The sequence below is a fragment of the Panulirus ornatus genome, chromosome 10, assembly GCF_036320965.1.
Source record: "Panulirus ornatus isolate Po-2019 chromosome 10, ASM3632096v1, whole genome shotgun sequence".
In the NCBI taxonomy this organism is placed as follows: Eukaryota; Metazoa; Arthropoda; class Malacostraca; order Decapoda; family Palinuridae; genus Panulirus; species Panulirus ornatus.
The window spans coordinates 60,406,090-60,423,119 of record NC_092233.1 but is presented as its reverse complement, the minus strand read 5'-3'; the positions used below and the strand labels follow the sequence as shown (position 1 = coordinate 60,423,119).

General features: G+C 47.6%; 1 protein-coding gene across 4 annotated transcripts in view; it reads right to left on the bottom strand.

The window, feature by feature from the left end:
- Positions 1-17,030, bottom strand: part of LOC139750997 (protein O-linked-mannose beta-1,2-N-acetylglucosaminyltransferase 1-like) — a 444,536-nt gene that overhangs the window by 30,407 nt on the left and 397,099 nt on the right. For all 4 annotated transcript variants that reach the window (XM_071666033.1, XM_071666032.1, XM_071666035.1 and 1 more), the window contains 2 exons: positions 10,922-11,018; positions 7,725-7,861 (listed from right to left, as the gene is read on the bottom strand). In XM_071666033.1, coding sequence (XP_071522134.1) covers positions 7,725-7,861; positions 10,922-11,018 — 234 coding nt within the window. The remainder of the gene's footprint in view (positions 1-7,724; positions 7,862-10,921; positions 11,019-17,030) is intronic.

The window sequence follows — 17,030 nt, the reverse complement described above, 5'->3', positions numbered from 1 at the left end:
TTAATATTCTTAGCACCTGTCGTTGTAATATTCCTAACATCAGTCGTGGTTTAATATTATGAATACCATCCCCTTGTGTAAGATTATGAATATCCGTCTTGGTTTAATATCACGAATATCCACCCTTGCGTAAAGTTAAGAATATCCTCGTCTGGGTTTAATATTCAGAGCATTTGCTCACTCAGGCGAGTGTGTTTGTTTTACAAAGATAAACCCACGACATAAACATTCTCCCCCCCTCCCTCCCTCCCCTCCACAGCTAACAAGTAGACAAGAAAAAAAATATCTATATGATTTTTTCCCCATCCCTCCTTAATCATACATAATGAATGATTATTTTTCTCCCATCCCTCTTTAATCATACATAATGAATGATTATTTTTTCCCCATCCCTCTTTAATCATACATAATGAATGATTATTTTTCTCATCCCTCTTTAAATATACATAATTAATAATTATTCTTCCCATCCCTCTTTAATCATACATAATGAATGATAATTTTTTCCCATCCCTCTTTAATCATACATAATGAATGATTATTTTTTCCCATCCCTCTTTAATCATACATAATGAATGATTATTTTTCCCCATCCTTCTTTAATCATACATAATGAATGATTATTTTCCCATCCCTCTTTAATTATACATAATTAATAATTATTCTTCCCATCCCTCTTCAATTCATAATGATTCAAAACGGGAATTTTTGACACGGAACAAATAAGTATTATACGTGTGGCTGCTGAGTTCCCCTCCCCCTAAAAATATATGCATGCAGACTGTGTTGTAAATCGGGTAAATATTTACAATTTACACACCTGCCACAGCGTCAAACATTACCTCAAGATCCACAGCACACCCCCACAGTCCCCTCACAGCAGCAGCCCCCTCCTTACGACCAGTCGCCCCAGCCCACAGCAAGCGTGCCAATGGCCAGGACCCATCCCTAGCCTTACCTCAACCTCCCCCCCCCCCCCACACACAAAGATAGTCGCCATTAAACAGCCAGCAAGGTAATGGATGGTAGTTTACGAGGGGGGGGGGGGGTTGTATCTTTTGCCCCGCCCCGCCCCGTACTGTACCGCTCCCACACCACACTGAGCCGACCACACAACACACTGTGAAGCCCCCCCACGCTACATTGTAAAGCCCCCACACTACACTGTGAAGCCCCGCCCACCCCACACTGTGTGCCGCCCACCCCACACGCTGTGCCGCCCACCCCACACTATGCCGCCCATCCCACACTGTGCCCCGCCCACCCCACACACAGCGCCGCCCAGAGTGAGTACTGCATGTGTATCAACACCCCACCAACACCTCGGACCAGACAACGTAGAGGAGACCATCAGCTCCTCCAGCAACACAAGTAGTGTTGCTTCCTACATCGTCTTGTGTTCCTACCGCCCCCCGCCCCTCCCCACCATAAGGGCAGAGCAACACCTCCCCTAACACAACACACCACCCCTCTGCATGACACACTTCTGTGTCACTGATGTCATTCTACATGATCCTCTCCCACCAAGTGTTGATGGTGTGCTGTGCCCCTCTGTCTGTGCAGCTAGCTGTCCCCCCTTCGTCTCTGTCTTACGTCTTTCGTGTGTCATTCCCCCTCCGTCTGCGTCCCGTGACACTTGGTGCCCTGTGTCCCCCTTCCTCCACCCACCTCACTCTCTCTCTCTCTCTCTCTCTCTCTCTCTCTCTCTCTCTCTCTGCGTCTCAGACCCCGAGACAGTAATGGCAAAATATTACCCTTGCCCCGAGAGGCGCCTCCAACCATAAACACAAGGTCAACACCCTCCATCCCCCGTGAACATACATAGATGACAAACTACAGGTTGGGTTCCACCACGCCCGCCCGCCCACCCGCCCACCAGCCCGACGCGGTAACACACACAAGCTAAGAATCAACTGGGGCTTTCCACCTCCTCCCCCCCAAACCCACTACTTCCGCTAACCCTCTCCTTCCTCCATCCCTACCGCTGTTCTTAGGGCGAGTTGTTGAGGGGCGGAGGAGAGGGAGGGAAAGGGTGAGGGTTTCGAACGAGTGATCATACAAGCGAAGAGCCTCACCACCGACTAGCGATGGATACACACAGTTGGAGGAATATCTGGTACTGGGACGTTCTTTGCTCGTGTTTCAAAGTTAGGGGGGGGATAAAACCCCCTCCACTGGCTTGACCACCAGTATGTGTGACCTTAAAGTACTGACGCCTTCGAACTGGCACTTAACGCAGTCCACGTCGTAAGCAAGTCTACGATTACGGACGGAACACCCCCACACGACGCAAGACTTGCGACAGACGGATCGCTGACACCCAGAGACAACCCAGGCGCGTGCCAATGGATTCAGCGGATCAAGATTGTAAGGGGGAGGGACGTCTACGAGAATAGGTTAGTGACCCCTCTCGCAAAGCAGGGCTGAAAGAAAACGTATGAGGGATGGATGTGTGTGTGTGTGTGTGTGTGTGTGTCACTCAACCCTTTCATTCCCCCCCCCCCCCCCCCACCTCTCACAGCCACATGACAACACCCAAACATCACGATACATAAACACGAGGACAGGTCATGCAATTGGGGGGGGGGAGGGGACGACACGTCATGCAATGGGGGGGGGGGGGGACAAAACAGGTCAAACAATGGGGTCAACCAAACATTCCCATTCGTTCCCGTATATGCAAAAAAAAAAAAAAAAAATTAATGATTATATTCAAAATGATTTAATAGCCTTTATGTTTAAACTGGGCTTTGCATATCCGAGCTACATCATAATACAGTAATGACATATATCAACACCAGTTGTCGCATTAGTTTCAGCCCTTATACAACCAGAGACTAAAGGTCAAAATCAGTATATATATATATATATATATATATATATATATATATATATATATATATATATATATATATATATATATATCATTACGAATTTGTGCCTTTTCTTTATATTTGATGCGTATTGCACGGCGGAGCACATACAGTACTGTACTGATGTATAATACATTGGTGTCCTCCGTGTTCTTACGCATGGTACAGTACGTGTATGTGTGTGTGTGTGTGTGTGTGTGTGTGTGTGTGTGTGTGTGTGTGTGTGTGTTCAAGGGTTCTAATCAAGGAGAGAAGTAATCAAAAGGTCTTTGGGAATTAAAAAAAAAAAAAAAGAGAGAGAGAAAGAAGCAGACACACTAGAACAGCGCCCAGCCTTTTCTTCACGAAGTGGAAAGTTCGTCTTTTCAAAGAGGATGGGAGGGGGGGGGGGGAAGAGGAGGGGGGATGGAGGTCGCAGGTGTTCGGCGAGACACGAGTTACGAGGCTTCGTGATGAGAGAGAGAGAGAGAGAGAGAGAGAGAGAGAGAGAGAGAGAGAGAGAGAGAGAGAGAGAGAGAGAGACAGAGAGACACCACCCAGCTGGCGACGGGCACACTGCTGCTGATCCGGCAGTCGGAGTCTACATGACCATGGCGTTGCCTGACCCTCAGCGGCGAAGTCATGCACACACACACACACACACACACACACACACACACACACACACACACACACACACCTAGGGAGGAGGAGGGGCGCGCGGGCCGGCCAGCCAGCTCTCCAATGCTGAGGCAGAAGTAATACCTGTAGGGTAGAGAGAAGCGACACGGAGGGGGAGGGAACGCGGGTCGAGGGTTCATCCAAGAGGGAGAGTGGCTTGGTCTGAGCGTCTGATGTTCGTGGGCTGTGTACGTCGGCACAGACGTCTGTGGACGGGCGTAGTGTGTGTGCGTCTGTGAGAGCAGGCACAGATGTATGTATGTATGTATGTATGTATGTATGTATGAGTGTGTGATCACTCCCCCGTACGCAAGGAGGCGCCCCCAAATAGATCACTCCCCCTACGTCCTCCTCGCCAGTTCCAAGTCACCAGCACTACACTGACACCCACCCCACACTGAGTCCAGACGTCAACAGATGACTGGAAACTTTACCCCCCTCAACCCCAATTAAAGGTCAACCAGCGGCTGAAGGTCGTTCATCAGGCGGGAACTATCGTTACAAACACACACACACACACACACACACACGTCCCCCAACTAATTAGCTCCACAAACATACATATATACATGATGTACCCACATGACATTTGTATAGTTTCTCTTAACTTCGGTCCCCCCTCTTCATTAGGGGACACCCACGCCACAGACTAGGTCCCCATGTGACTCCCACCCCACACATCAGGTCTCCAGGTGACTCCCACGCCACACACTAGCTCCCCAGGTGGCTCCCACGCCACACACCAGGTCCCTAGGTGGCTCCCACGCCACACACCAGGTCCCTAGGTGGCTCCCACGCCACACACTAGCTCCCCAGGTGGCTCCCACGCCACACACTAGCTCCCCAGGTGGCTCCCACGCCACACACCAGGTCCCTAGGTGGCTCCCACGCCACACACCAAGTCCCCAGATGGCTCCCACGCCACACATCACTTCCCTAGGTGGCTCCCACGCCACACATCACTTCCCTAGGTGGCTCCCACGCCACACATCACTTCCCTAGGTGGCTCCCACGCCACACACCAGGTCTCCAGGTGGCTCCCACGCCACACACAACGTCCCCAGGTGACCCCCACGCCACACACCACGTCCCCAGTTGACATGAGAGCCTTGCGTACATGGGTTGCTCAATATTTAATAAGAGATATAAGTACGGAGCGTCAAAGGGTCATGATTAAGATCATGCATAACGGAGCTCGGTCCCCAAGATCACACACCGGCTAGGATCAAGGCTTAGGTCACACGACGACAAAGATCTGTTATCTCGACCTTATGGGGTCAGGTCAAATGCCAGGTCATCCTACCCAAGGGTTGCACAGTCCTATTCAAGGCTTTATCCACAGACACAGACACAGCTCTGCTGAAAAAGGAGGCACTCTCAAAGAGAATACGATCCTTCAAATATATACTTTCTTGGTCGATGCAATTAATGACCAAAAATTCCTCCAGGGGCAAGACGAAAGGAGGGCAGGAGGAGGTGTACTGGAGGGTAGTAGGTGGATAGGTGTGGGGGTCGGGATGTGTGGAGGGCAGGAGGAGGGCACTGGAGGGTAGGTGGTGGATAGGTGTGGGGGTCGGGGTGTGTGGAGGGCAGGAGGAGGGTACTGGAGGGTAGGTGTGGGGGTCGGGGTGTGTGGAGGGCAGGAGGAGGTGTACTGGAGGGTAGGTGTGGGGGGTTGGGGTGTGTGGAGGGCAGGAGGAGGTGTACTGGAGGGTAGGTGTGGGGGTCGGGGTGTGTGAAGGACAGGAGGAGGTGTACTGGAGGGTAGGTGTGGGGGTCGGGGTGTGTGGAGGGCAGGAGGAGGTGTACTGGAGGGTAGGTGTGGGGGTCGGGGTGTGTGGAGGGCAGGAGGAGGTGTACTGGAGGGTAGGTGTGGGGGTTGGGGTGTGTGGAGGGCAGGAGGAGGTGTACTGGAGGGTAGGTGTGGGGGGTCGGGGTGTGTGGAGGGCAGGAGGAGGTGTACTGGAGGGTAGGTGTGGGGGTCGGGGTGTGTGTGGATGAATCAAACACAAGAGCGTGTGCTTGGAATGACGGCCGATTACACCCTCCTGATGGGCCAAGTTGTGTCGCCAAGTTATTGCGCCGAGATTCCCGGCCATGAAAGTCATCCAGCGTGGCTTTAATAAGAACATGAACATGCAAATGAGGCGCCTGAGGTATGGGCAACGCTCGCCCACTAACATAACGCCCCCCACCAGGCATAAGTTGGGCGCCGATAACACGGCCTCCACACTCCCATAATTATACCGAAGTCAAGAGCTGCGACGCCCCGGGAGGCAGGAGCTGCTGCGACGCCCCCCGGAAGGCGCCCCGGGAGGCAGGAGCTGCTGCGACGCTCCAAGAAGGCGCCCTGAGAGGCAGGAGCTGCTGCGACGCCCCGGGAGGCAGGAGCTGCTGCGACGCTCCCAGAAGGCGCCCCGGGAGGCAGGAGCTGCTGCGACGCTCCAAGAAGGCGCCCTGAGAGGCAGGAGCTGCTGCGACGCCCCGAGAGGCAGGAGCCGCTGCGACGCCCCCCCAGAAGGCGTCCTGAGAGGCAGGAGCTCCGACGCCTGAAGAAGTAAGGGGTTGCGACGCCTTGAGAAGTAGGGGGTTGCGACGCGTTGGGAGGCAGGGGCTACGACGCCGCCCCGGGAGGCAGGAGTTGCGACGCTCCAGACAAGCATGACAGACGCCTGAGAAGACGTAAACTCTGAGGATGGAAGAGGCGTTGACTCCTCCCAGGACACGAAAATGCAGCAAGGATGAAAACTTTCCGGGAGAATTGAACACTAAATAAACAAAAATGGCTCGGGTGTTGGGAGGAGGACAGATGCCAGTTCTAGCACCAGAAATGAGAAACAAAATTAGGGACGGGCGTGGGAGGCGAATCTGGGGGGATACATCGTCCATTGTGTCTTCCCTGGTGACCACACCATCCCAGGCGACCCCCCTCTCCCCCTCAGGTGACCACACCATCCCAGGTACCCCCTTCAAGTGACCACAGCATCCCTGGTACCCCCTTCAAGTGACCACAGCATCCCTGGTACCCCCTTCAGGTGACCACAGCATCCCTGGTACCCCCTTCAGGTGACTACACCATCCCTGGTACCCCCTTCAGGTGACTACACCATCCCTGGTACCCCTATCCCAGTTTCCACGTTATCCCAGGTACCTCCTCTGGTGACTACACCATCCCTGGTACCCCCTTCAGGTGTCCACACCATCCCAGGTACACTCCCAGTTCCCACATTCACCCAGGTAACCAACCCCTCAGATGGTGACCACACCATCCCTGGTAACCCACCTCCACCCCTACCCTCTCCCAGTGCCCACACACTACCCCAGGTACCAGCACCAGTCACGTGCAACGCAGAAGGGGATCGACTCAATGTACCACTAAGAGGTCAACCATGTCATCTGTGACATCTGGGTCACTGGATACCATCGCAATGCCTGCTCCAACCACCACACACACAACCACCCGCCTACCTCGAGTGGTTTCATCTCCCTTCCTACAAAGACCTGTGGCATTTTTTCCCCATAACGTCTGCAACTCATTACGTCGCTTGCTATAGGGGGAGCGTCATTCCAATCTGGACCATTCTAATTTTTTTTTCCATTTTATTCGCATATTGGCCTTGACGTCTGTCCCATGTCTGATGTCATTTTTGTTGTCAAGACAACTGATTCTTCTCTGGTTTTCAGCCACTCGAGTGTGATTTCCCCCCCACGATCGCAGACACCTTAGTGTCTGCTTCCCTTCCCCTCCCCACCACCACATTTTTGCACACTTGAAGCAATTTTGCGAACAATTCAAGCAACTCCCCATGGTAGTGTGTGTTTTGGCGCGGTGGTCGAGTATGTAGATGTATTCTACTGTGATTTTAACAAGTTCTGGTCTACAGTGGGTATTTGAGATGGTGATGTTACATTCGTGTTACATTAATTGTGGCATGAGTAACTTGGCCCCGTAACGCCCTCATCCCTGGTGGCCCCGTAACGCCCTCATCTCTGGTGGCCCCGTAACACCCGCATCTCTGGTGGCCTAGTAACACCCTCATCTCTGGTGGCCTAGTAACACCCTCACCCGTGACGGCCCCCCGTAACACCCTCACCCGTGACGGCCCTCGTAACACCCTTACCCGTGACGGGCACCCCCCGTAACACCCTCACCCGTGACGGGGACCCACCGTAACACCCAGAGGGACTCACTGTGGCGCCGTCGACCGTGACTGAGACGCGGGTCTGGCTGGAGACGACGTCCAGCGTCAACGTCTTCGGGGGCGACTCCTGTAACCTCAGGTTATTCCGCCTGCCGACGCCAGCTCCTCCTCCGTCACCCTCGCTACCTGTAAACACATAGAGGGAGTCATCATCATCATCGTCATCATCATCATCATCATCATCATCATCGTCATCATCATCATCTTCACTAACTGGGACACGAGTCATCATCACATCCTTACGATAGACGTCATATTCAACCTTTACAACCAGTCATATTCACCTTTCAAAAGTCATGTTCATCCTTTATAACACGAGTTATTTTCACCCCTCACAACACAAGTCATCTTCATCCCTCACTAGACAAAGTCATATTCACCCCTCATGAGTCATCTTCATCCCTAACAACACATGTTTCGCTCATAACAACACGTCATAGTCACCCCTCACAATACAAACCATCTTCACCCCTTACAACACAAGTCATGTTCACTCATTACAACACAAGTTATATTCACCCCTCACAACACAAGTCATATTCACCCCTCACAAGTCATCCTCACCCCTCATAACAGAAGACATCTCTAACCTACAACACCACTAAGGCTAACTAACAAGGTTAAATACCACTTATAGAATAACTGAATCCTTTTTAAGGTTCTATAATCTTGTATAACAAGGTTCTATAACCTTGTAAAACAATGTTCTATAATCTTACATAACAATGCTCTATGATCTTGTATAACAATGTTCTATAATCTTGTATAACAACGTTCTATAATCTTGTATAACAACGTTCTATAATCTTACATAACAACGTTCTATAATCTTACATAACAATGTTCTATAACCAATCAATCGTGAACACAACCGTGTTCTGTCATGTGTTGTGACTGTTGAGAAAATGCCACATTAATGGGCAACCCATGCTGACTATGTCATGTTGTCATGGCTTGACATGACACCCTCTGGCACCACATGACACCCTCTGGCATCACATGACACCCTCTGGCATCACATGACACCCCCTCTGCCATCACATGACACATCCTGGCATCACATGACGCCCCCTCTGGCATCACATGACACCCCCTCTGCCATCACATGACATCCTCTGGCATCACATGACACATCCTGGCATCACATGACACCCCCTGGCATCACATGACACCCTCTGGCATCACAGGACACACTGGCATCACATGACTTCCCCTGGCATCACATGACACACCCTGGCATCACATGACACCCCCTCTGCCATCACATGACACACCCTGGCATCACATGACACCCCCTCTGGCATCACATGACACACCCTGGCATCAAATCCTCATGTACCGCACACTTCTGCTCTCCCATGAACTTACGCATGTTGACTTTTCTCTTTCCTTAAAACTTTCTAAAATCTGAGAGGGGGTTCTCTGATCTAAATTTCATACTTATGAGATTAAAACGCTGGGGAAAACTAGTGGTAACTTATCTCTCGCGAACTACAGAGACTTATCTCCAAAGTCTCCCCTTTTATCTCCACAATCTCTCGATTTCCAAGCGCCATGGATAGCGTCTCTCTCTCTCACACACCACAACATCACGTCTTCTTGTTTTATAATGTACAAAGTTTACCTCTTGGACTTATAGGCACAAAGGTGTACCTCTTGTACTGATGTGTAAAAAGTGTACATCTTGTGCTATCTACTGCTTGCCACACACACACACACACACACACACACACACACACACACACACACAACACACGCACATACACAGGTCCTCACTACCATAAGTGACTTGTAAGAACACTTATTTGCCTCCAGGGAAGAAATAAAAAAAAGGGGGGGGGGGGGAACCATTATCCATTTTCTTCCAAGTCTTTCTTTTTAGCTTTAATTCTTTTCCATCTCTCACACACTCTACAGTGTGTGTGTGTGAGAACTACAACTCCTAACTATAACCCTTAACTATAACCCGTAACTCCCTCTAGTAAGTTTATATAGCATGTATCAAAGTTAACATTATCAGTATCTTTAACATTACCATTTTAACTTGGTTCAATCTGGCGCCAGCAATTATTGCAAGAGCTGTTCTTGGCTAGTGTTCACAAACGTATATTGCACATCACATAACCTTTCTTTGCAATGCAACGAACACAGTTAAAAAAAAAATGAGTGTATACTGCCATTAAAAAAAGAAGAATATATAATATCCATTGCATGCAACGCCTCATCCAACTCCCTCCCTGCAAGTGCAACTTTTTATCTGCAGTGTAACGAAACATCTCTCCTCTTGCAACACTCGTGTGAAAACACTTAAGCCTGCAACACTGTAACACCACCCCACGCAACATACAGGAAACACTGCGAAAAAGCAACACTCCTTGCAACACATGGTAGTGTTGACGACACGTGGCACTGTCTACAACCCATGGCACTATCTACAACACATGGCACTCCCTACAACACATGGCACTCACCTACAACACATGGCACTCCCTACAACACATGGCTCTACTTACAACACATGGCTCTACTTACAACACAAGACACTCCCTACAACACATGGCTCTACTTACAACACAAGACACTCCCTAGAACACATGGCTCTCCCTAGAACACATGGCACTATCTACAACACATGGCTCTACTCACAACACAAGATATTCCCTACAACACATGGTACAACATAGATATATAAATGGGATTAATGTGAGGTGAAATGTCTGGTGATAACATACACATAACACATGATCAATTTGCAGAGAGAAGGATAATTATGTAAACCTAACTGTTATGTGTTGGTGATGGGGTGGTGATAACATACACATAACACATGATCAATTTGCAGAGAGAAGGATAATTATGTAAACCTAACTGTTATGTGTTGGTGATGGGGTGGTGGGTGCTGACTGAACCTGTGTTGGTGAGGGAAGGGAGAGGGATTATTAACTGACCTGTGTTGGTGAGGGAGGGGAGAGGGATTATTAACTGACCTGTGTTGGTGATGGGGTGGTGGGTGCTGACTGACCTGTGTTGGAGGTGGAGGGAAGAGATGTGAGCTAACTGACCTGTGTTGGTGATGTGGGTGGAGGGTGGAGACGTGTGCTAACTGACCCGTGTTGGTGATGAGGGTGGAGATGTGTGCTAACTGACCCGTGTTGGTGATGAGGGTGGAGATGTGCGCTAACTGACCTGTGTTGGTGAGGGGCGTCCGCAGCTGCCGGGTTTTCTCCACTATGAAGGACACGTTGATTGCAATGGTTGCCACAAGCACCAGCATTAAGCCGCCCTGCAACATAGAAGAAAAAGTCCACACATAAATGGTCAGGTCAGGTCAGGTCAGGTCACAGGACACACAACGTACACTCCTGCTGCTCATGGCCTGTTCACAGCGGCGCGATCATGTCCGTCAACCAGAACGCAACTTATACACGTAATGTACGACCAAATATGGACGCCTGTACGACCAAATATGGACGCCTGCACGACCAAATTTGGACGCACACACACACACACACACCCACACACACACACACACAAACTTTTAATACAGTTCAAACATAAAGGAAAAAACATAAAAATCTGGAGGTCTTCGGTGCCTCCCGGGCGTCGTCTTTACTCGCCCCTCTCATCGCACACCTGCCATGCCATATCTGCAATAGTTCCAACCTCCTCTCTGATACCTAGCAACTCCAGCAGGTATGGCGCTTTCTGGACTAGCTACCTCTCTCCCCCGCGCGACACATACGACAGAGACCCCCGCGACTTGGCGCAGAGAGAGAGAGAGAGAGAGAGAGAGAGAGAGAGAGAGAGAGAGAGAGAGAGAGAGAGAGAGAGAGAGAGTGGGTCACATAGCAGGTCAAGCGCTTCTTCCTGCATTGCCGTAGCGTCACGACGTGGTTGACCCCCCCCCCCACCCGGAGCTCTGGCAACACGACCTGGAACACTTAAACGAAGCAAAAGGACACTGGGTCATTCCCAAGACATGATCTGAGGATTGTAAGTTCGGGGCGGGAGGGAGGGACTCGAACCCTTCCACTTCGCGGGGGGCTACTACTACGGCCCCTCAAAGAGGCTGATATGAAGTCAACGACCATACACACACACATGATAAGAATGAACTTTCATCTTTTATCTCTATACCCATCCACGGAACCTGCTATCTTTATCTCGCTTCCAATAAAGTTCTTATCACTTATAACACGTCTGATCACATTTGATAACATTTATCTCTCACACTCACGAGTGGGACAGCAATACTCAGGGCTATTGGACACTTTTATTCCTTCGCAAAAGGATTAAATTACACTGAGAATATGAAGATTAACGACTCTACATAGGAAAACAATGACATATTCTTGCACTGATAACGCTAACTTGATCACGAAATATTGTAGACGAGACACAAGATGAAAAAATAATTTAAAGTTTATATTAATAATTTGGATTCCCCCCCCCCCCCCCGCTCAGTGTACAAATTTACAAATTTTCTGGTCTGACTATTTTACACGTTTTCATACTTTTACAGACCCGAGCGAACCCTTGTTTTCTAATAACGAACTGGCCGGAAACAGTTTATGTAACGGTTGGCAGTAAACGCTATTTATATGCAGCTCTTTTTTTTTTTTTTCTTCCTATCTATCTGCGCGCGGTGTTAAGGTGGAAGAGGGGGAGAGAAGAGATAATGGGGGGGAAGACTCGAACCCTGCTACTCGGGCGTGCCTGGCGGCGTAGTGGTCGTCGTCGTGCCACAGGACGGGGCGCTGGGTCCCTATCCTAAACTTGGTCTATACTAGGACTTGCTCCGTCAGGTGTTGACGTACACCTACAGTAAGATATTTTTTTTTTTGCACCTCATGGGCATAAGGGGCGTATGCATATCGGTCGAGATACGACTGCCATCTACCATCACGATCTTGAACCTTATTCACACGACTTATTCTAATTCAAAGTTACAACGGAATCGACCGCGTCAAATAGAAGGTTTGAATGCACTTAAAAGGACACGATTCTTCAAGATTCCCTTCATCTTCCACACTTTAAATATCGTATTGTCCACACTGAATATCATATTTTCCACACTGAATATCATATTTTCCACACCAAATATAACATTTTCCACATTGAATATCATATTTTCCACACTATCAAATTTTACACACTGAATATCATATTTACACACTGAATATATTTTTCACACTGAATATCATATTTACAAACTGAATATCCTATTCACACACTAAATATCATATTTTACACACTATCATATTTACACACTGAATATCATATTTACACTGAATATCATATTTACCACATTGAATATCATATTTACACACTGAATATCATATTTACACACTATCATATTTACACATTGAATATCATATTTACACACTGAATATATTTTTCACAGACTCATGAGCAAAGCTGCTTACATCATCTCTAACAGCAACACTTACTGTTTCCTCAAAGCCAAAGCTGACGTTAAAAACTCAAATGTTCAGAAGTGTTTAAAGTCTACATTTCCAAACTTGAAAAATAAAAATAAAAATGACCCTCTGCAAACTGTAGCTGGTCTAAATAAATAATGTTACCTCAGGGGGAAAAAAAAAAATGGGATGACATTTAAAAATACAGTGACGTATATAAACCTCAAAGTATACATGCTCAGTCTGGCTAAAAAAAAGAAAAAAAATGCCCTGAACGGGATGACATTTAAAAAAAAAAAACTGACGTATATAAACCTCAAAGTATACATGCTCAGACTGGCTATATAAAAAAAAAAAAAATAAAATGCATCATGGATGCGGAGTTTTGTGTGGGTGAGTGCGAGAGTCAAAGCGTCGCGCGAAACTTGGGTTGTCGCAAAGGGCAGCTGTGAAAACGCAGCTTCGTTCCCCCCTCAAGGTAAGTCCACACTAAGACGACAGCTTACGTACTGACTTTTGTCACTATATTTCCTGTGGACTCTTGAGGTTCAGTTGGACGAACAGACGTTGGAATGTACGATCTCTGACCTCAATCTCCTGTCGAGTGTAGGTGAGGGAAGGTAGAACTCACTCCTCTCCCATCCCCATTCCACAATGCCTTCCTTCCCCCATTCTACGACTGGAAACAGGAAACCTCCGAAGATCGCAATGCCTCACGTAGCTTGGGGGCCCAACTGCGTGTGTGTGTTTTTTCTTCCCCCAAGCCAAGACGTCTGCTTGGGGGCCCCCCACAAAGAGTGCCCCCTTTTGGTCCACGAGTGAAAAGACTGGAGGGCCCAGCCTATCAACTAAACGGGGCCCCTTCCTTTCTACACCGTATATATGACCAACTGAACGGGGCCCCTTCCTTTCTACACCATATATATGACCAACTGAACGGGGCCCCTTCCTTTCTACACCATATATATATGACCAACTGAACGGGGCCCCTTCCTTTCTACACCATATATATGACCAACTAAACGGGGCCCCTTCCTTTCTACACCATATATATGACCAACTGAACGGGGCCCCTTCCTTTCTACACCATATATATGACCAACTGAACGGGCCCCCTTCCTTTCTACACCGTATATATGACGCCATCAGACATCTCACCATACCCATACATACATCTTCACTTTAACTCGTAGAGACTGAAAACCTTGGGTCAATTCTGCCATCACCTCAAGCCCATACGCCACACCAGCAGACGCACTCCCATCATTTCTAAAATCTAAATCTATATATCCCATTACAGTACACTCGCTCCACTTCTAAGGCCGTGGTGAAATGCAAGTGTGGCACTATCTTGTTGCCAATCATAACGAAGCTCATTTTCGTATAATAGTGGCTGTGGTCTTTATGGCGCTTAAAAAAAAAAAAAATGACTCAGAAAGGGAGAGGTCCCTTGTGAGACTCACAAAGGAAGGGATCCCAGTAACATGACCAAAAGAGACAAGAAGGAAAGGGGGGGTCCCAGTTATACGTTTTCTTCGAGAGAGGGGAACGGGACGAAAATGATTTAACATGTCTGTGATAAAATCCCTTACAGACACAAATGTTTTCCGCCACATGCATAATTCACACGTGTGGTAAGGTTAGGTTTGGCTACGTGTGGCTAGGCTAGCGTATCCTAGCCTAGCCTATGCTTCCGACCAAACATGCTAGTCTAGGCTAGTTTGTAAGGATGACATTAGATTTTCTTTCTTAAAACAACTGACAATTCCTCAAAAAAATACAATCCAAAATACCTGCTACAACCTTAGGTAACATAATGTAACCTTACCTAACCTAGCTTTACGTAACGTACTCAAACACTCTTAACCTAGCCTTCTGTAACTTAACATTCCTAACCTAGCCTTATGTAACGTACCGAAACATTCTTAACCTAGCCATATGTAACCTAAGCGAACATTCTTAACCTAGCCTTATGTAACGTACCGAAACATTCTTAACCTAGCCATATGTAACCTAACCGAACAGTCTTAACCTAGCCTTACGTAACCTAAATAACCTAGCTTTATGTAACGTGCCCAAACATTCTTAACCTAGCCTTCTGTAACCTAACATTCTTAACCTAGCCTTAACCTAACCTAACCTAGCCTTATGTAACGTACCGAAACATTCTTAACCTAGCCTTCTGTAACCTAACATTCTTAACCTAGCCTTCTGTAACCTAACATTCTTAACCTAGCCTTATGTAACGTACCGAAACATTCTTAACCTAGCCTTCTGTAACCTAACATTCTTAACCTAGCCTTATTAACCTAACCTAATCTAGCCTTATGTAACGTACCGAAACATTCTTAACCTAGCCTTACTTACGTAACGTACCCAAACCTTCTTAACCTAGCAATCTTAACCTACCCTAAAATTCTTAACCTAGCCTTAAGTAACCTAACAATGTCACGCAAAATTCTCTACAAAGATCGCTACACAGTTGCACTTAACAGTCATGAATTTAAAGACGCAACAAGTAATCAGTTACTGTAATCTCTGAACACACACACACACCATAAGTAATCAGTTACCGTAATCTCTGGACACACACACCACAAGTAATCAGTTACCGTAATCTCTGAACACACACATACACTACAAGTAATCAGTTACCGTAATCTCTGAACACACACACACACACACACACACACACACACACACATAAATAATCAGTTATCGTAATCTCTGAACACACTCACACACACACACACACACAAATAAGTAATCAGTTACCGTAATCTCTGAACACACACACACATAAAGAAGTAATCAGTTACCGTAATCCCTGAACACACACACACACACACACACACACACACACACACACACTAGGCTGACTGCCTGCTCGCCCCGGGGATGGACGAAGCCCAATTATGCTCCAAGAAATGAATGGTTAATTCAGTTTTTTTTTTTCAAACGTATTTTTTTTCTTTCTTCCCTAACTCTAACGCGCCTCGCCCGAGGGTGGGAGGGATTGGAGTTTGCGATGACTGTCAACAGTTAACAAAACTATCACTTTTGGGCCTCTCCCTTCCCTCAGAGACGGTATATACCATCGTCCGGTAAATAATCGAGACGTAACATTGAAACCGACGTAGGGAAGGAAAGAAAAAGAAAAAAACACACCCTGTTTGCGTCCGCTTCATCCTAGTCTGTTTATATAGACTTTTGAGACTTGATATATGAGCGGTGAGTGGACCAGAATTTCTTCCTCCGCCCACACATGTAAGGTTAGTTTTGCTGGGCGAGATACGAACAGTAGCACAGGACATGTGTGTGTATATATATATATATATATATATATATATATATATATATATATATATATATATATATAGAGAGAGAGAGAGAGAGAGAGAGAGAGAGAGAGAAAGAGAGAGAGAGAGAGAGAGAATAAGTGCCAACGAGCGAAAAAAATTGTTTAGACTTAACTTCTACTTAAAAAAAAAAACTTTTTTTCCAGTATACTGAAATACCTAATCCCTAAAACACACTTTTTTTTTTTTTTCCCCTGCTGAAATACCTGACTTACATTTCAGTTAGGTTAGGTTAGGTCAGGTTAGGCTAGGCTAGGTTAGGCTAGGTTAAATTGATCCAGCAGCAGTGGTCACATACCACACAGAATACAACATCTAAACCTACTCACATCTACAACGACCCCTTTGGGCAAGGAGGGTACGACGCCCCGGGCGTGTTGGTACGACCACGACCCCCCTACAACCCCCCCCTTGGTGTGTTTCCGAGGCCACCATACCCCGGGGGAGGAGGGTCGTGCCCGTCGTAAGAGAAATGCTCCCTCTTTCCACACAAGGTCGCCTCCCTCACTCCCTCAC